Raw genomic sequence first — 20,021 nt, forward strand, 5'->3', positions numbered from 1 at the left:
GAGGACTTGCCGTGCTGTTAGAGGTTCTAGCAGCAGTACAGGAATGGGATGAGGAACTGTGTCATCTCCCCCATTTACCTTCACTCCAAGAAGACCAGCTGACTTTCAAGTAGGCCTACCTGAAACCTCAAGCCTGGTGAGTGATTGAGACACTTGTGCTCACCCCCCACCTGGAGAAAAGGTGCCATGAGTACCTAGTGAGCATGCTCCAAGCTGGGCTAGAAAGCCACAACCAGGGATGGGGGCAGCCACCTGCCAGTTTGGCATGAGGGTGATGTGGGCCCCCTTTCCCCTTTATTTCTCTGAATTAGACTGCAGTGAGAGGACTGGTTTGTCATGAGAAGGCACAGCAGCCCTCTTCTGCCCCCACAATTATGCAGTGAGACTTGCACTACTTCTGTGCTAGCCTTCACCTGGTTTGCTACATATCTTGAAGAGCCCCAGAATACCAAGGAGCCAGTCGATGCTGGAAAGGATGCTCAGAAGGGATCAGGTTCACCACCCACCTCACCTCACCATTTCCTTGTGAGGCTAGGGCATCTACAAGGTCATCTAGACTTGGTGGTGGTTGGACTGCTTGTGAATTTCCTATTATTAACTGAGCAGCTGGTTTTCTTAAATACTGAAAAGTCTATTTATAGGCCCATTTTTATTGTTGCAATGTAGGCTAGTATTATTGCACACCTACTGTAGGTTGTGGGAGGTCACAACCAACCTGTATCATAATCCAGAGAAGTAAATGGGAGCTGTTTGAGAGAGAACTACTTAAAGATCTCCATGCCAAACATTCCTCAGGTTGCAGCAAAGGTCAGCAACCTATTTTAACACCCCCATCCCTGCTCAAAGCAGCCTAAATCCTGCACTCAGTTGCATGTGGTCAGCCCTGGATTTGGGGCACTGGGGTTCCCCCACACAAGGCGCCAAGCCAAGGTGGTGCAAAACTGAGAAGATCCATAATTGAGAAGATCCATTTGGGGTGCCAAATTTTGACCTTGCACAGGAGGTGCCATATTATGAATGATTGCCCAAGTCTGCCCCTAATGCAGTAGCTCCGCTGACATTCATAAAGATGTGTTACACTTTTAATTATTTTCAGACTCCAACCCCACCCCAAACATTTCCTACACAAAATAAGGCCTGTGTATGAAACTGTATGGATTCCTGACTTTGCTTCTACCTTTTGTTTGGGGAGAGGATATGGCACTGACTCAATCACAGCTGTGGTGAAATAGTGGATTTCACCTCTGTATATACAAAGAGTGAACTCAGATGCTGAGTTATGACAGCTATGTAGCCAAACTGGGGTTACTGAGAAACAAGAGGGAGCCATTAACATGCTCAGTGGGACCCTGGAGTTTGTAGAAGTAGGTGAACCCTAAGCATCCCCATCCCCCAAACCAGACCTACAGGGACTTTGACAAGCTCAGAGGCCACAGAAGGCTGAATGTTGGGCCATGGGGGATGGAACGGAAAACTGGGGTAGGGGAATGCAATGGAGTATCTTGAAAGTAGGCGTGGCTGACTAGACTACTGAACAGAAGCACTCCATGCTGCAACGTATTATTGCAGGCCTCAGTGGATTTATAGGAACAGCTCTCACTTCCACACTGGCTGAGAGAGGTAAGAGAGTGAAACAGAAAAGGCTGTTTGAAGGCTTGTGTGTACACTTCCAGAGTTAATGCTAAATACATTACTTCTGGTCAACAAGCCACCACAGCTGCTAGAGGGCCGTGAACATTTGCGTCCTAGGCTTCTTAGACTTGTCTGTCCATGAAACCAAAGTGGGAGATTGGTTGCCAGATGTGAATTTTGCCGCCCACCTCTCCCACCCCACGTTGGTTTCTGTGGAAGTGCCTGAAAAAGAGAACAAATATGGTATTTGCTCTCAGTTTATTGCACCTTTTTCAGTAAGGGCAATATGCATAGCTAGTGACTATTAACATGGAATGTCTGTGTGGCAGTATAATAACGCTGAAAACAACTTCCATTGTCCCTGATTAGTATAATGATCCTGCTTCACAGATGCTGGAGATGGGCACAGTCATCCTGGCCCCATTCATAAGTTTCCATTTCGAAGTTGTACCTGAATGGCAGCTGACAGCAGCTGCGGGATGAGATGGGCTCTTGCTCTGAGCCAGTAAATTTGCTCATACAAAGTTTCTCCTACACTGAAGCTCATTGGTGTGTGGTGATGGAAAAGTGAAATATGAGGATGTTGGACATAACATTATGTTTGCTGACTGGGAACAGTTGTGGACCACTGGTATGAAATTTATGGCATGTAATGCCTTAAGAGAGAATATTATGAAAATGATATACAGGTGGTACATGACACCAGTCAAGCTAGCAAAAATTTACCATTTGCCCGATAATAAATGTTGGAAATGTAAAGAAAATGAAGGTACATTCTTTCACCTTTGGTGGACGTGCCCAAGGATAAAGGCTTTCTGGGAGATGATATATAATGAAATGAAAAAGGTATTTAAATATACCTTCTTGAAGAAACCAGAGGCTTTTCTTCTGGGCATAGTTGGCCAATTGGTGCCAAAGAAGGATAGAACTTTCTTTATGTATGCTACAACAGCAGCAAGAATACTTATCGCAAGGTATTGGAAGACGCAAGATTTACCCACTCTGGAAGAATGGCAGATGAAAGTGATGGACTATATGGAGTTGGCGGAAATGACTGGCAGAATCCGAGACCAGGGAGAAGAGTCGGTTGAGGAAGATTGGAAGAAATTTAAAGACTATTTGCAGAAATATTGTAAAATTAATGAATGCTAAAATGATGTTGGATTGGATTTAAGTGGACTTAGTAATAAGATCAATAAGAACATGTAAAAATGGTTTGATAACGGATGAAAATATAAAGTTGAAATCTGTTGAGATATTGAGTTAAGTTTAAGGAAAGAGGGCAAGGATTTGCTGAATTAATTATGTGAAGGGGAATACAAAAAAGGGAGGCGTGAGGAGGTCAGAGAAACAAGCTAAGGAGAATTTTTAAAAAAAATTGAAAAATTGATTTGTTTTTAATTATTTTTTGTGTTGGTTGTGTTTTATGTATTTTTGTATTCTTCGTATTTTTGTATTTTTTTTTCTTCTCTGTTTTTTTCTTTGTACCTTTGTTGTTTTGAAATTTCTGTCTTTTTAATTTTTTTTAATAAATATCTTTTTTTAAAAAAAAAGGAAAAGTGAAATATGAGACTATTGAGTTGCCACACTGAAAATATTAGTATTCTGATTTATTTCCTTTGATTTATTTCCTTCCATCATGGAAGCCAAGGGGGCATAACATGTGGTTCCCAGGGAGTCACCCATCCAGGTGCTGCCCAGATCCAGAGACCTGCTTAGCTTCAGCAAGGTGCCTTCAGACCACAGCATATAACATTTGCTGTTCAGGCACATGCTATGGAGACAGGATGGCCTGTGGCTTTGCAGCCCAGGCATGTGCAATAAAAGCACATCTCCGATTGTTATACACCAGGGGTGGCCAACTCCCTGGAGACTGTGATCTACTCACCGAGTTAAAGACTGGCAGTGACCTACCCCCTTTTTGGGGGTTCAGGTCAAAGTTGCTGAGCTCTTTTTAAAGATGAGGAAAGCCCTGTTTTTGGGGGGTGTAGGGCAAAAAAAGGGGAACCAAACTTGTTGAGCTTCTTTGGGTAGAGAGAGTGATCTACCAGTGATCTACCACAGACGTCCAGTGATCTACCAGTAAATCACGATCTACCTGTTGGACGTACCTGTTATACATGATTGTCTCCATGGAGATTTCCTGATTTTTTAAAATTTGTGAATCAGCCAATGTGTTCTCAAAATGAATCCAGGAGATCCCAGATGTTGATTAAAGAGGGATTCTCTTCCACCTTCTCATCACCTATGTGCCAATACTTGTCACCCGTGTGTTAAGAAACACCTTCTTACAGGGGAGTCATTGGGTGATGTTTCCCTGCAGTCTTTTCCCAGACCTGGAGAAACGCGTAAAACTCTTTCCTCATTCCTTGCTCCAAGTCATCCATAGTGTCTGGCTAGCAGCTGGCTATCACCTTGGTCTTATCACGCACAGAAACCCAGCCAGGAGGAGTGAGAAAGCTCTAAGCAGAGAGTGCAAGGGAGTCATCCCCATAAACATGGCAAGGAAGCTTCTCTCCACTTAAGATGAGCACTCAGATAGCGGCATTGCTTAAGGGTCTGGTGCTATTGGTACTCCCTCTTTCTTCTTTATATGGCAGCAACTGCATCCCTACCTCCGAGGCACATAATCAATCATCCTGTACATGAGGGTGGGTAATGGTTGCAGGATGGCTCCCCCCCACAACTGTGCCAAAGCACAGCTCTGTTAAGAGAGCATCCCTTCACCTGTTCCTCTAATAAGTCCTGAATTTATTTATATCTCGTTTTTCTGCAGCTTTACTGAAAACGACTTAATAATAAAATACAGTTTAAAAACCCCACAGTCATTTAAATTAATAAAACTAGCAAAGACACAATACATAGTTGGCAAAACTAAAAACTGAGACAAAGGCAAAAAGTTCAATCACCTATTAGAAGCCGGCTGGTGGGGGGAAGGCTTTCAATTTCTGCTGAAAGGAGCTTAAGAGATGGGATCTGAAAAATCAATGAAAGTGCCCCATCCTTTGTGCTCACTAGTGGAACACTTTGCAGTGGCCCCAAGGGACGGTCTCTAAGCAGGTGTACAGTGGTACCTCGGTTTTCGAAAGTCTCGAAAGTCGAAAGTTTTGGTTTCCAAATGCCGAAAACCAGGAAGTAAATGCTTCTGTTTTCAAATGCACCTTGGAAGTCGAATAGCTTCCGCTGAGTGTTTCTCAATTACATTTGCAGACCACCCTTTGCACCTTGGTCATTTCAAACATTTCAGAACTTGAACGGTCTTCCGGAATGGATTACGTTCGAAAACCAAGGTACCACTGTATTTGGGAAAAAGCTGACCTAAACATGACCTGGTTGCAGACCATTTAAGGCTTGAAACGTCAATGCCAGAAGAGGAACACAGAAGGCTGCCATGTGTCTGCCTTGTTGGGATTAAATTCCAGGTTTTAGGGGGCTCCCCTTCATTTCTAAATTGTCTCCAGGCACTGGTGAATCACTTCCATTGCCCTCCCATAACTGTGTCCACATGCCACCTCAGCCCCAGCCTCCAAATGATCTCATCCATTAGTTTCATGTATGCCTTACAGAGCAGGAGAAGCAAGACAGGATCTTGTGGCGCAGGCCAAATGCCCTGAGGTGGAGCAGCACCTCTCAGCACCTGCGGGTCTGGGGAAGGAATTGAAGCGCTGATTCACAAAGCCCTGCCAGATGCTCCAGAAGGCGACCCCACCAGATGGGATCAATCAAGGGCAGAACAGGGCTGCACACCCCTTGTTTCAGTCCAGTGCAAGTCACTTGGCATGATGACCAAGGATAGCAGGCGTCACTGAGGCTCCCAGCCTGTGTGTGTGTGTGTGTGTATACACAAAACTTTTTTAGTGATTGCTCGTAAATTGTCTTCCATGAGCACAGTCTTGTAAGTTACTGTGGAGGCCATTTCTTGATCCACGTGTCCTTCCATAGTGGGGATATAGCTTTCTGGGCGATATTTGATCCTGGTGGGGGTTTGCCAAACGTGCCTTCCTCTTAGCTCATTTCTCCTTTCCGCCCTGAGTTTGTGCTTCTTCAAAGTCCACAACACCTTTGGTGAAGGCTGTTCTCCGACTGGAGCGCTTGCAGACCAGTGTTTCCCAGTTATCAGCGCTTAAACTACATTTTTTTAAAAAAATTGCCCTGAGAGCGTCTTTAAACCTCTTTTGTTGCCCACCGGTATTTCGCTTTACATTCTTAAGTTGGGAAGAGTAGTTGCTTTGGAAGACGATTACTGTATTAGGCATCCGAAAAACGAAAATACAGGACGCAAATACGCTGGGTGTGTGTGCGTGTGTGCCAAACTGAGTCTTTGACCTGGGTGAAAGTGAGCCTAGTTTCGCCCGTGGCGTGGATCTGCCCTCTATGCCGGGAAACAGCAGGCAGAGGTGGCTGCCTGCGGTTTCCCCGCTAGTCGCGGACGCACCAGGGCCTCGATCCTCCCCGCGGTGGCCACAGAGGGTAAGCAAGTGGGGCAGCCCCTTCGCCTGCCTGCGCTCTTTCCTGCCCCCCCCCCAGATTCCAGAAGCCGCACCCCTGGGAGGTGGGGGCGCCCTGGAGGGGGCCGTCTCCCGCTTTCCCCCGGCCTCTTCTGCAGAGCAGCGCAAAGGAGGCGAGAGTCTTCCTCGCGGTTGCCTGTTTGACCTCCGCTCCTGCCCAGCAGCGGCTGCCTCTCTCCTCGGAAACCCACGTGGCGGGGCGAGAGAGGCCGGGCAGGGATTCCCTGTTCCCAGGCCGGGGTGGCAGCGCCGCGCCCGCGGGCAGGGAGTGCCGGCGACGTCACCGGGCGGCGGGACGGGGCGGGTCCCGAGGAGTCTCCCGCGGCGGCGTCCCGCCCCCTGGCCGCCTTCGGCGGGTCCCACGTGGGCGCGGGGCTTAGTCTGGCGCGGGCGAGAGCGCGGCCGAGAGCAGTGGCTGCGCGCCGAGCGGAGGGAGCCGGACCAGGAGCCGCTTCTCCCCGCACTCTGGCTTTTCTGTCGGGACCGAGGGGCAGCATGAGGGCGGCGCTGGTCCTCTGGAGCGTCCTTCTGGCGGCAGGTAAGAAGGGGCGGCGGACGGAATCGGGCGCCCCGGGCGAAAGGGAGCCCCGCGGGGATGCCGTCGAAGTGGGGCAGGCGCGCTCCGCGTCTTTGGCCTCGGCGTGGAAGAGAGCCCGGCGAGGGCGCGACTCTCTCCTGTTAACCGACGGGACTGACGAGCTCTTGCCTCTGCCGGAGCCGCGCGTCGGATTTTGGGTCGCACAGAAAAGGAAGGGACTCCTCGTGGCGCTTCCACCCCAAGCGATGCTCGCTCTGCGCTCGGAATCCCTTCCCGCTGGCGCTGTCTGCTCCGGCTTCGCTGCACCGCTGCCAAATTTAGCCTGTTTTGATAGCCGATATGGTGCCCAGATAGCGTTGCGTGGCTGGGCTGGGTGCAGGCGGATAATGCAGTTGCAGGAGCCCCGCCGGGGGGTGTCCGAGAGTTTTTGCCCGTAAAACGGTAAATGCCGCACCGCGGTGGAAAGCGCCTCGAGGGAACTTCGGCTGAACTCCTGCAAGCTTAAGGCATTGCCGAGTCCGAATGTTTTTATGGCTCCCGAGGTTGAAAACCCAGCCTGCAAATATGGGTGGAAGTATGCAAGGGAATAACAGGGAGACAGGAGTGTCGTGTGTGGCTGAATTGTCTAGACTTGTATTTTGCGCGGGCATCACCGTGTTGGCAGAGAGTGCTTGTTATGCCTCCGAAACATCTGGGCACACTGGCATGTGTGAATCTGCTAGGTATTAATGCACTTGTATGGAAGTGAAAAATGTGTCTGCCTTTCATACGTTGTTTTTTTTTTGCTCTGTCTTTGGGGTGGGGTTTATACAGTACAGTGTGTGTGTGTGTGTGTGTGTGTAGAGAGAGAGAGAGAGAGAGAGCGCACAAGTGGCTTCTCCCCCCCCCCATTTTCTAATTGCTCTTGGGCAGTTGTGTGATGAAACTGTATGAAAGGCTGGGGCAGGGAGTTGGTGGCTGATGATTCACCCAAGATCCTTGTTTCCAGGTTGGCCCATCCTGGTGAAGGGGGAAGAGCCTGACGGGCTCAGGAATGAAGTTTACCAGCAGGAAGGCAGAGAGGACCTGGCAAGCGTCCAGTTACTTCCGGCCAGGGAGGCTTTGGAGCATGAAGGAGAGAGAGGTGGAAGTGTGTCGTCTGCAGGGGACAACTTCAGTGAACTCCCTCGAGGTGAGTCCAGGGGCACCGTGGGGGAAGAGATACATGTTTCTCAGCCACCTGCCTATTAAGGGAGGGAAGTGGTATGGCAGGGTGAGTGGTGCAAATATTAGGAGGCGATTGGAGGGTCCTCTGCAGGATCCAGGTCTTTGAGTGTCTTATCTAGTACGCAGTGCTGGGGAAGCAGAGCAATTGCCTGTCCTGAGTGTCTTTGCCCTTAGTTACATTCACTAGCCAGGAGATGCGGGTGGCGCTGTGGTCTAAACCACTGAGCCTCTTGGGCTTGCCGATCAGAAGGGCGTTTCTGTGTGCTCTGGCTTCCATCACAGTCTTCCATTGAGCACCACACCCCATAGTCGCCTTTGACTGGACTCAACTGTCCAGGGGTCCTTTACGTTTACATTTTTACATTCACTAGCCGCCATATAGCACAGGGTTAACTGCACCTGAGTCCTTTGATTTTGATGACTCAAATTGGGGAACTTTACAGGGTTGAGCTACTGCGGCTTGGGAGGCAGAGGGGTCAGCTTGGCCATAAAAACTGGAAATGGAACTGACTTCCTGCAAATGCTTTTAATATATAATATATATGGCAGGAGCTAGTGAAGGATTAAGATTAGAGAAGGGACATTGTTTTCATGTCACATTGCCGTGCTATCTATCTATCTATCTATCTATCTATCGATATATATTGCCCAGTCCAATCACTGGTGGCTCCATGAAGCTGTAGAGAATCTTAGGCAGTCTGGACTAGAGGACCATGTTCTGAAGTAGTTCCATATGACATCTTTTTATGGATTATTTTAACCTTTGGGGATCAAATACACCTCAGGCTCCTCAGAAGAGGCATGAAGAATTCTATGCTTTATGGACCCTATAACTGTCCAGGCAACAAATTAACTTTCACCCTCCTCATTGTGCGGTTCAGCTTTTTACCTGTCTTGCAAAACACATATGTGTAGCCAGATCGTCCTTGTGAGGTATGGTTTGCTGCTTATCCTGAACGGTTAAGCATAGGCCCCTCTGATGGAGGGTGCCAGGCTCAGTAGTCCAAGAGACAGGTCCACTCTTTTAATTCTGGTGTTGCAGGTTTGCCTTTGTTGTCTTTTGCCTCCACCACAAACACATTAAATTGGGCACAAAATTCAGTTGAACTTCAGTGAAATTTACTTCCATTTAAGTGTGCTTGGAATTGGTAGCTTCTCATCTCTGAGATTTGTTCCTGGGGGGATGATAAAGTGTGGTAGGAGTAGAAAATGCTAGAGAAGTAGGAGAGTTAAAAGCAGGTGACTTGATCTTTCATATTTGCCTCAGAGCTGATCATTTCTGTTGTACGCTAACGTTGAAGTTCTGCAGAGATGAAAGTCTGAGCTGTGTGCACAACCCTGGCTAATAGAAGTGAGTCCCCAGGACAAGGGAGGGAACCAGGCTGGAATGTTCCCACGGAAATTCCTGCCTTATTTGCTTGATGTCACAGTGCGCTGATGTTTTAGTAGTTCCTTGTTTCTATTTTCTGAGCTCACTTTTACCCTAGAGGGCCCCAGTGCCTTTTCTGAGCCAACCACACATTCCAGCTGCCCACAAGACCTTAGAGCTGCATCCTGCTCTGCCCACAACTTCTTGTCCTTTTATCAAGTGCAACCACTTTCCACAAAGCCTCTGCACTTCAGTACAATTACAGAGTCCGATGGCTGCGGGGTCAGGGGACTTTGGTGAAGTTGCCATGAAATCCTGGGGCTTCTGTCTGCTGCAGTGGAATTTGGAAAGTGTGGCTATGCAGAGTTGCTACTTCATCTGCTACAGGATGGTTCCCACCCTCTTGTGTGGAAACACAACATGCTTTGCTGGAGACATGATGATTTCATGCTCTCCAGCTTCACAAGTGCTCTGGTGTGGTCATAAGCTTACCAGATCGCTCCTTAATTTCTTCCTCATTAACTGTTTCTCTCCAAGGACTTGCAAACCTGGCAAGCTCAGGATTTCCCTCATGCTTCCTCCTTCCACTGGCGAAACGTCCTTCCTCTTCTAGAAAACATTGGCCAGCACTGGGGTTCCATAGCAACAGTATTCTTAGGTACAATAAAGCAGGAGAGGCCTTTTGGCATTTGCACTGTACTACGGAATTCTGGTCACAGAGAAAGCTGAGTGAGAGGAGATTAACTGCTGGGTGATGGTCTCAAAGCATGGAAAATTAGTTATTTGACGCCTTGTGTTGATTACTTTGTGTGGGTTGATCCAGGCGGAAGTATTAACTTTCCAGCCTGTGGGTGCTGTTGGTCGGAGGTGGGGATCCACAGATGACTCGCTGCCTCCCACCCACACAGCGCGGCTCCTCTTACCTTGCTCAGCTTAGTCACGAAGGTTAAGTTGTGCCATCTTGGGGGTTTGGCTGGCTTTCTAGTTCTTCCTCTTTGCCCATTTATGTCCTGAATCTCTTTGCGTGCTTTCTGCTAAATCTGGAGGCACCAGAAGAGTCAACCTTGGGAAGAGCTCTGAGCTGCTGCTTCTGCTGCTGCTGCTATCCAGGTTGATTGATGAAGACCAGCAGAGTTGTATCTTCTTTCAGCAGGGCTGACTGTGCTTCTGTCGAGTTTTCATCTTTCTTTCAATAGTCCTTTCTTTCTTCTCCTTAATCTTGGCCGAGTCCTAATGTCTTTTCACCCAAGTGATGGGACTGGCGACCTTGGATGTGCGCGCAGCCTTCCTTCCCTTTCTCACTGCTGCACGTCATTCTTTCTTGTCTCCATATTTTGCTCTTTTCTAAAAAATAAATATCTATTTACATTTTAACTTTTATTTTCTGAATACCTTTGACTTTTTTCTCCTTCACTTCTAACTTTCCTATTCTCCTCCTTAGCTGCTTTTCTTCAGTTCCCTATTCCATATATTTTTGGGGATTTGTGGAAGGGTGAACAGCATCAGTCTTTAAATTCAGAGGACCTGATGGATCTGGAAGGTGGCACGCACAGGACTTTGTGGCACTTGGTGGGCTGAATAGTTGGTTAAGTCACAATCCCTTTATCTCTTCTACTTTCAAAACATTTTTGGACCGTTCAGTGTTTCTCTGATCTACCATTTCAGCTAACTCTGCCCCCCCCCACATGCCCCTTCAAGGGATTAACTGCTCTGTAAGTTGATGGGCATGAAGACCCAAAGAGCTTTTAACTGCAGCGAGACAGAAACAACCCCTTGAGATCTGCATCTGGTTTCTTTCATCTGGGCTTCTGTCCAAACTTTGGGCCACTGTGAAGCCTATATTGCTATAGAACCTTTGGCCTGTGTGGAAAGGTGACTTTATCAGGCAGCAACAGATGCAATAGTTTGGAAGGGTTGGTTTTGTCAATCATTCTAATTTCCACTTAGAATAGATTTGGAAAGTGGAGAGAGCAGTGGCCTTCGAGTGCATGGTGGGTGGCCAGGGACCTACATTGCAGGTGAAGCGGCCCTGTGTGGGAGAAGCTGAGCTGCACACATGATACTGACAGGCCCCAGTATTGTTAGCTGGAATGCCTGGGAGAGGGCGATAAAAGTTTGGCTTGTTCCTTGGCGAAGCTGCTCTTGCAGAGCTTCCTGCTCCTTAGGGAGGCTGACTCCTAGCACACAGCTATTCAGGGAGGAGGGGGCAGGACGGGGGGCTGCCAATAATAGGAGGGCTCGGAGTGCAGCAGAAGCCTCCTGATGGGGCCGAGGGGAATTGTAAAGGGCCTTATGGCTCTGTCTGTCTAGCCTCTGCTTCTGCACTTCGCAGGGACTCAAAGGGAAGGTTCCCCTCCCTCTGAAGGAATATGTATGACTCGAAGGGATGGCCCACTGATTAGAGAGTGGTGAATGTGGTGGGGAGCGCCAGCTGTATCCGGCTGCCAGGTGCCTCTACCTGTATGACACACCCGGTGATAACTGCACGAGCACTTGAACACGGACGTTGAAAAGGAGAAGCAGCTACTGGCCTCAAAGTCTTACATGTGGCCCAGTGGGAAAGTGGTCCTAAGTCAGTCAGCAGTTAATCACAGCAGAATTAGTTGCCCCCATGCTGCAAAATGCCTGGAATAGGAGCATGATGCTTTGTGCCTGCCCTTTTGCAGAGCCCAGCGCGTACTGCGTGACAGGCTCATGTTAGTGTGCGCAATCCTGCCTTGATTTCCAGTAGCATGTTTGTGCACTGGAAGTACTGTATGTGTTTGAACAAAGCATTCTACTCAGAGACCTCTGCAGCATGCAGGGGAAAGAGGAAGGGCTATTCCTAGATGAGATCTCAGTTGCTTTTCAGGCACTGTGAGCCCTATCCGGAATGCACAAATAGCAGCTTAGACCTCAACATGCTCAAACAGCACTGGTGCAGCGGAGGGGTGGGGCGAATCACAGAAATGACATTGTGGGGCCCCTTTGCTGGGCCCAGCAAGCCCATGCACCAAACTTGGGGTGACACAGAGATAGAAGGGCTCCTCTTCCCTGCACTTGAAGCAGCTTGGGAATAAAAGAGATGTCTGGTTTGCAGTTTTGCACCACCCACCGCCTGTCTTGTCAGCTGCTGTATGAACTCCCTGAACACCCTGCAAATGGAACAGGAAGGATGTGGTGAGGAGGGTGGGATATTGGAGTCGAGGCAGAGGAAGTCGGCCACCAGAGTTCAAGGGAGCTCCAGCGCAGAAGCACCAGCAACACTGAGGAAGTCACGATTGCTGGGCTTCCAGTAAACTGGAGGCAGGCAGAAGGTAGATTTGGAATGGACCGGGAGACCCACAGTTCTGCAGTAGATTGGCAAGTTCTTCTGACTTCCAATTGACAAAAAAGCATTTCCCCCAACGAAAGCAAGCTGCTAAAAATGTGGAAGTTGGATTGAAAACCAGGAGTTGATTTTTGTGGGAGCTCAGTTTTAGTATCTGAAACTAATTCTTGTGGTGAATATGTGCTCACAGGTGCCCCATTCCTTAATCCCAGGTTCTTGGCTGTTTCCCCACCCAATTTGTACCAGTTGGTGGACCTCAGAGGTTATAGTAGAAAATAAAGTAGGTTTCATAGTCCTGAAATCTGCCCACCCCTACAGAGCAAATGATCAGATCAGATCTAGTATAATTAGGGGTTTGTGCTTATTAAGTGGCATCACAGCTGAATTTTATTTTCTTGAACAAAGGAATGGGGTATATTGACTATTGTAGAGCATTGTTTGTCTAATTAATATATGGTAACATGAAATTGGTGTTTTCTTTCTTTTCCTAGTTGCTTTCCTTTCCAATCCACAAGAACCTGTGACTCCAGTGAAGGAAGGGAAAGGGAAAAAAAGGAGGAAGGGCAAAGGGAGAAAGAGAGACCCCTGCCTGCGAAGATACAAGGACTATTGTATTCACGGAGAATGCAAATATCTCAAGGCATTAAAAAGAGCACATTGCATGTAAGTTCATCACGGTTTTTCTGTTCTGGGGATGGTCTTTGCAGATAATCAAAACAAATATATATGGTTTTCTTTTCACTGTGGAGCATATTATCCTTCTCCAGTAGCTCCCTAGAACAGCGCAATAGCTGTTATTTTCCTTTTTAAATAAGGTAGAAAGAGTCAAGTACAGGTGCATTGTGGTCTTGGAGAATGGGAGTTTGGTCCTCAGAGACCTAAAAGAAAACCCCTGTATATAATAGAGACTACAGACTCCTTCCGTTAGCACCCTGGTTCAACAATGAAAGCTCAAATTTAGTAAGAGGTGGACAACCTCAGTGCAGTGATTGCTTAGAACTTTTGACTGAGCTTCTTCCAAGTGACTGAGTTTTCATTTGCTGAGCAAATCCTTTTTTCACTAAAGATACAGGCTTATGCAGGAAGCTGGGTGGGCAATTTCAGAAGTGTAGGCAACTTTCTGGTTCTGCTCCGGACAACAAAGGTGAAATGAGAAAATAAATTAACAGCAGAGATAGCAAAATAGAGATCTAGCAAATAGGGCGCTGGATTGGGTCTGGAGAGTCTTGGAGTCAACTCATTTCTCAGCTGCAAAGGTGTGGCTGCCCCGACCTAGCACACAGGAGTGTTATGAAGATAAGATAAGGAAATCTCCATGTATATATCCATGCCTATAATTTGATTGTTCATTGCAATGGAGAAATTGGAAGTTTTTACTACCAAGGTGACTACAGTAAAATGCTATTTGCCCTTGCTGCAAATAACATAACTATTCCCAGCTATGAAAATACCTGTGATTATCCATTCTAAAGCACCCCCTGCCCTTTAGCTTTAGGATTTACTTCTCAGTTTCCTGCAGACCACAAAGGGGAAGCATCTCGCTTCTAAGTGCAAGCGGCAGCATCTTCAGGAAACTGAGCATCAGGAATGTGCTCCCCATACAGAGGCTTGATTTTCTTCAAGTCGACTTGTTTGTCAGTGCATACCTCCAATGGCAACAACAAGATTGGTAATGTTTTGCCTTGGGAAAGCAGTTTCCCCTGACCCTGAGCCCCTTATCCTTACAGTTTGCAAACGCATTTACAGGGTGGCGTTACCATACAGTATGCTGCATTATGAATTCCAAATCAGTTTTGCCTTACCCAGCCCTGTTGCACTCTCAGACATGCAGAGCGATTGTGGGACTCTCTGCCCTTCCCTTGGCAGATGGCTGCTGTTTTGTTGTCTGCTGCTGGGTCTTTTATTATCATTTCCCCTTTGGGCCCATCACGTCAGTGCTAGAATAGGGCCAGGCATCATCTTGGCTGGTTAGCTGAGGTCGCTAGTGCCTGGATCTGGGCAGCAGCAGTGAGCATTTGGAGGCTGGGGTCTGCATCATCCCTCATCATGCCATTCTCCCTTTGGCTTCCTTGTAATCTGAGCACTGGAGCTTGAAGATGACACTGATTTGTGGAATGTGCTGCTTTCAAGTGAGCTCTTTCTAAGCATCAGACATTTGAGCTTGGTGTTTGGAAAGACCCTCTTTCCTTCCTGATTGGGCCTTATTTCAAAGCTGGTTCTATGTTTTTTTTGTTTTGTTTTTTTAGTTTTACTCATCCAGGCGGGGGGTGGGAATGTGTGGGAAGATAATTTGGGGAGCTGGCCCCATCACGTTATTTAATTGTGTGAGTAACTGTCAGGACAAATTAACAAGAGACTATCACTTACTCTCTTTAAGAAGTGTGCTCTGTCCCCAAGGAAGACTGAAAATATTCCTACTGTTGAGGGTAGGAAAATGGGAAAGTGTGAGTCAGTTGTGGCAATTCCCCTTCTCTTTGAGAGTGAAAATACTAAGTACGTGGGTAGAGATTAACAGCCCGATGGATGCAAAAACTCTCCTTTTAGCCAAGCCTTTGATAGCTGGAGGAAAAAATCTCTAGCCTTTGCTGTGATATTGCACTCTCAAAATTCCTCTGGGGTCTGTAACACAGGGAGACCTAAATAGATTTCCAGCAAAGATTCTGAAAGACAACTGTGTGCAATTGTCTCCAGAGGCTGCAACTCTTTAGTAATTTTAAACGTAATGGCTTTAATGACTTAAATAATACTTAAACTAATGTCGGTGTATGTGTACATGGATGTTAGCCATGTATAGCTGATGGAGTAAAGGCAGGAGAGTTCATTGCATGAGTTCTACCATGTAATACCAAATTATATCAGTGGGAGGGGGGTGGGAAAAGTGGTGTGTTGCACTTTGAAATATGAATAGCCTTCTGAGCATTAAACTTAGATGAAAGGAGACCGTCATATCAATGTGACTAGCTATCATTTTATTGCTACGGTCTGGAAGAAGCCTTATACATTGTTTGCTTTTCATTGCAACTCTAGATGCGAAGAAGGGTACCACGGGGCGCGATGCCATGCTCTTAGTCTTCCGGTGGAGAACCCCTCCCGTAGTTACAACCACACAACTATCCTGGCAGTCACAGCAGTGGTGCTGTCATCTCTATGTCTCCTCATCATTGCCGTGTTGCTGATGCTCAGGTAAGCTGCTTGGCAGGGCTGAGAAGAGATGCGGGAATTGAGACGCAGTGCTGTCTTCTGTATGCCCAATGGGGGAAAGTTCACACTTGACCTCTGGTCTTATTCTGAGGTGGATTATGTGAAGTTAGCAAGTATAAAACTGCTGACAGGGCCAGACCTCCACAGCTTCAAAGGCAGACCAGGTTCCTTGCGTACCGCTCTGGACTCTGCAGAGCTGCTGTTGAATCCCAAGTTCTGTGTTTGCACACCTGGTCTGTGATCACCAAGTCCTTTATGAAACAAAGTGCTTTGTGGTCCTTGCTTTGTTCAGTTCCCCATCAACTCCTGGGATATGAATCCTTTACATTTTAATTCCACTGGCTGGGAACTGAGACTTGATGGATCCCCACCCACCAGTGTTTAACTAGGAATTGCTTGAGGTCCAAATCCACCACTATGTCAGTTTCCCCATGACTATTTGTTGTTGCCCTGTCGCTGGGGTTCTGTGGGCAGCCTGCTTTCAGATTAACCCCTTGTGGCAATTGACTTGTTGTCAAAATTTGTAATGAATCCTGCCTTGGGAACCCGTTCCAGTTCAGTGATTCTGTGAATGGCGTCCTAGCCTTTCTGCCCTGTTGAGGATACAGTTGAGGAAGCCTGGGCAGGGAGCCAGCGAGTCCCATTTCAGTCTAAGGTATTCCACATCTTGTGACTGGTCCCCTGCCAAGAAATGCAAGATGGAATTTCTCATACTCAGATCCCAGGATCAGGAAGGTGACAGCAACAGGTCCTTTTAGCCAGTGGCGGTGGGGTGGTGCAATTATCGTACAGGGTTAGAACTGGAATTTATCTTAGTCTCTGTCTTTCTATTTTTTTCCAGGTGTCACAAGCAAGGAGTGTATGATGTAGAGAGTGAAGAGAAGGTTAAACTGGGCATCACTGTCAACCACTGAGATGTCCTGAGATTGCAAGGTAACCCCTCAAGCACATAAGCTATGGGAAGACTGTGTGTTGGTGTGCTGCGAAGAGATTTCAATAAATTCTGCCCTTTCTTTAGCCTGAAGGGAAGTTTCTTTATCCTGTGGCAAACTAAAGGATAATGTATGGCATTGCCTCCTATTGACGCACCTGTTTGGGCTGAATTATGGGTTAACTCTTGTCACAAGTGACTCCTTCTTGACCACTCCTGGGAGGCTGAGATGCTATGCGTTGTAGAGAGTAGAGAAGCCCCTTTGTAATTACTCAGACAACAGCATAGGGGATACTAATCAATAAGTCTTTGTATAAAATGGGCACATATTACAGAAAGAAGAAGCTATTGCAAGTTATTACTCATAACCCACTGGCGGCAATACTTATGAGGTGGAACACACCCACCCCAGGATGGATTCCAACCCACAAATACTTTATTTCATTTTACTCCCCCAGACTTTCCAAAGCTCTCCTTCATGCTGCCTATGGCAATGTGCTGTGATGCTATGATTGGCCAGCCACTATCACAAAAACCTAGTCTCCACCCTGGCACAAACATGTCACCTGCTGCCACACTAATGGTGCCAGCTATTTTGAAATATGATTGTTCACTACTGGTCTCAGAGTGTTCCAGTCTAAAACCACAAATATATCTGTGTCCCCTAGTATATTTGCCTTTGTCCTACTCACAGGAAACTGTTATGCGTTTTGCCTCAGATATATGACCCTTGGCACTTTGAGCGGGCTAACTCAGTTTAATTAGGCTTCTTAAGCTTCAAGCAAGTATTTGATAGGACAGCAAGTTGATTACTGACTATTAGGGATATCTGAATTGTGAACGAAACCAGCATACATGAGCTTGTGCTTGTGTTCCTGGGTGCTGTCATAACAGCATCCTTTAGAAGCAGCCGAGGGGGCTTTAGGCCCTGAGGGAAGCTCTGTGTGCTGTGCATTTCTGCATCTGGATTACTTCCCTTGGACTTTGCCCCCTGATCTTCTGTATGGGTGGTCCCCTCTCCAGTGGGTGGCAGGTCCCTGGCCACTTGCTCCACCTTTCTTCTTGCGGAGGTGCCTCCCTCTGGGCTACATGCCTTCTTTAAAGCAACACTCTTTACTCTCACTTGCCCTTCCCTGGAGGCTGCAAGATTCCAGCCACAGTCACCTCCCTTCAGAAGCTGCAGGCCATAGCTGTAGTCCTTGGTAATGGGTGCTGTGTGTGGCCCTCAGAAGGCCCTTCCATTAGTTGTGGGAATAGCTGTGAGTGCTGGACAATAGGTTTCCAAAGGCTTAACCTCTTTAATCAAGACAAATCCAGAGAGAGAGTGTGCACACAGAGACACACAAATAAATGTATGTATGCTGAATTCACTGCTAGCAAGTAGGGAGAGTCACAAAGGACAACTGAATTCCACAAGGGTGCATCATTTTAGGTCTCAAGTCACTTATTCTGCACTAGTCCTCCTGGAGTAGCTCCAGTTGACTTCAGTGGAATTATTCTCTTTCGAGGTGGCAGCCTACATAACTGTGGGGTATGGAGAATAACCTTCTTGGTATATTTTTTTTTAATTGCACATGCAGGATGGGGTCCAGCTAACTAGCCCCATCAGCAGAAAGAAGCCTTGCACAAAGACTTCCATTTGTGCAATGGGGCTTCCCCCATTCCTCTGAAAATTGGCTTGGGGGGCAGGAGAGCCCCCATAACAGTGCATAGGGAAAGGAGAGGGGGGTCATTCCATTTGGGAAGCTGCAATGTTTGCACAGGCAGGGCAGTTAGAAGGGCACAATATTGGAGCTCTTGTGAGTGGTGCATATTTAGCTTAGATGTGATCCTTCCTTCCATTACATTGCAGAATTCAGCACTGGAGCAGCTCTTATATCCACAATCCAGTGGACAAAACTCTCCCCCCGCCCCCAAGACACATTTCAACGTCAAAAGGGAGTTTGTTTGAGTGGAAGAGACTGTGTCAGATCTTTGCTTTGTTGAAGAAGCAATTCATCCCCTCCAAATAGGAAGATCTTTCCAAGAGAGAGACTTTTCTCCACCGAGTGCTTCTTCCTGAAATGTGGAGCCACAGCCTAAGGAGAAGAGTTGGACTTTGCCATGGTATCATTGGAAAGAAACATCTTTGCAAGAAGACAATAGACCAGCAAGTTGGATTCTTCAGACATCTGCTGAGGATTTAACTGTGAAAGACTTGGACTCTGCTGAAGAAATCTAACTTTGGAACTCTATTAAATGGTGGGGAGTGGGGCAGAAAAACTATTTAACAAGATATTTCATTTTAAATTATATATTTATTTTAGATACCTTGTACATATTATTTATTTAGGCTTGATCCTGTAGCTCTGTCATCAAGTGGAGAGACAGAAGGATTGTGCAGTGTAACATTCTCTAATAAATAACCCTTTGTTATAACTTGTTGTTACTTGAATATTGATTTAGGGAAGAATCAATTAGAATGGTTGCAAAATGATAAAACATAGCCTTCTTGCAGTGCCATCATGCAAAAAAATGTGTGTGTGGGGGGGCAACTTCCCAGGGCAGATTTGTTGCAACTGGAGGTACCCAAGATTTTGCTTTGAGGAGCACGTGAATCAATGTGGAATGCTGGCTGCAAATCTCAGAATGTTTCCTTCACAATAGTTTTATCAAGGTGTCCAGCTGGCCAGTGGGGGCTGACGGGAGTTGTATTCCAAAACATCTGGAACGTAACAGATTACCAAATGTTGTCTCACAGGGATACTTTTGCCGAATCAAATAATCATAGAACTGTAGAGTTGGAAGGGACCATGAGGAATCTTTTGCCCAATGTGGGGCTTGACCCATGGCCCTAAGTTTAAGAGTCTTATGCTCCATCGGTGATAAATATAGTCATGGGCTTTGTGGGATGGGGACAGCAACAGTTGCTCTTGCTGAATTTTAAGCCTAAAGGGATAAAACTATGCCTGGTTTATACCACCCCATGTTGCATACAGGGGTTTACATGCTAATGTTTTGACATATGAAAAAAAAATACATTCTTCAACATAGAATAGATGCAGTCAGGGGGAAGGATTCTGCTGAGACACCTTCCCACTTTATTTGCTTAATATTGTATGAAAGTGTATACAGTTGCATGAGCCTCATCCCTCAATCTGGAGTGGTGAATAAGGTACCAGGTTTATGACCTCAGTGAGAATTAAAACTTTTTCTCACGCAGCATGACTATTGCTATTTATCTCAAACTTCAGGGCTAGGAGATGCCTCAAATAAACAAGGTGGTGCTTTTTTATGGGGTAGTTGGGGGCATCTGAGTCTGCTTTTGAATGAATAATAAGACACTT

General features: G+C 46.8%; 1 protein-coding gene across 1 annotated transcript; it reads left to right on the forward strand.

Annotated features, from left to right (window-relative positions):
* Window positions 1-6,492: 6,492 nt before the first annotated feature.
* HBEGF (heparin binding EGF like growth factor) lies at window positions 6,493-19,113 on the forward strand. The gene is made up of 6 exons (XM_053397470.1): window positions 6,493-6,678; window positions 7,667-7,849; window positions 13,055-13,226; window positions 15,591-15,746; window positions 16,606-16,697; window positions 18,548-19,113. Exons 1-5 carry the CDS (start codon window positions 6,636-6,638, stop codon window positions 16,676-16,678), a joined length of 627 nt encoding a protein of 208 aa, XP_053253445.1. The 5' UTR covers window positions 6,493-6,635; the 3' UTR covers window positions 16,679-16,697; window positions 18,548-19,113.
* Window positions 19,114-20,021: the final 908 nt, after the last annotated feature.

The sequence above is a fragment of the Podarcis raffonei genome, chromosome 7, assembly GCF_027172205.1.
Source record: "Podarcis raffonei isolate rPodRaf1 chromosome 7, rPodRaf1.pri, whole genome shotgun sequence".
Taxonomy (NCBI): Eukaryota; Metazoa; Chordata; class Lepidosauria; order Squamata; family Lacertidae; genus Podarcis; species Podarcis raffonei.

Excerpts from the sequence above, each read along its gene's own strand:
- HBEGF (XM_053397470.1), top strand. The coding sequence starts at position 6,636 with ATGAGGGCGGCGCTGGTCCTCTGGAGCGTCCTTCTGGCGGCAG. Across the intron at positions 6,679-7,666 it reads GAGCGTCCTTCTGGCGGCAG|GTTGGCCCATCCTGGTGAAG; the intron begins GTAAGAAGGGGC and ends CCTTGTTTCCAG. Across the intron at positions 15,747-16,605 it reads GCCGTGTTGCTGATGCTCAG|GTGTCACAAGCAAGGAGTGT; the intron begins GTAAGCTGCTTG and ends ATTTTTTTCCAG.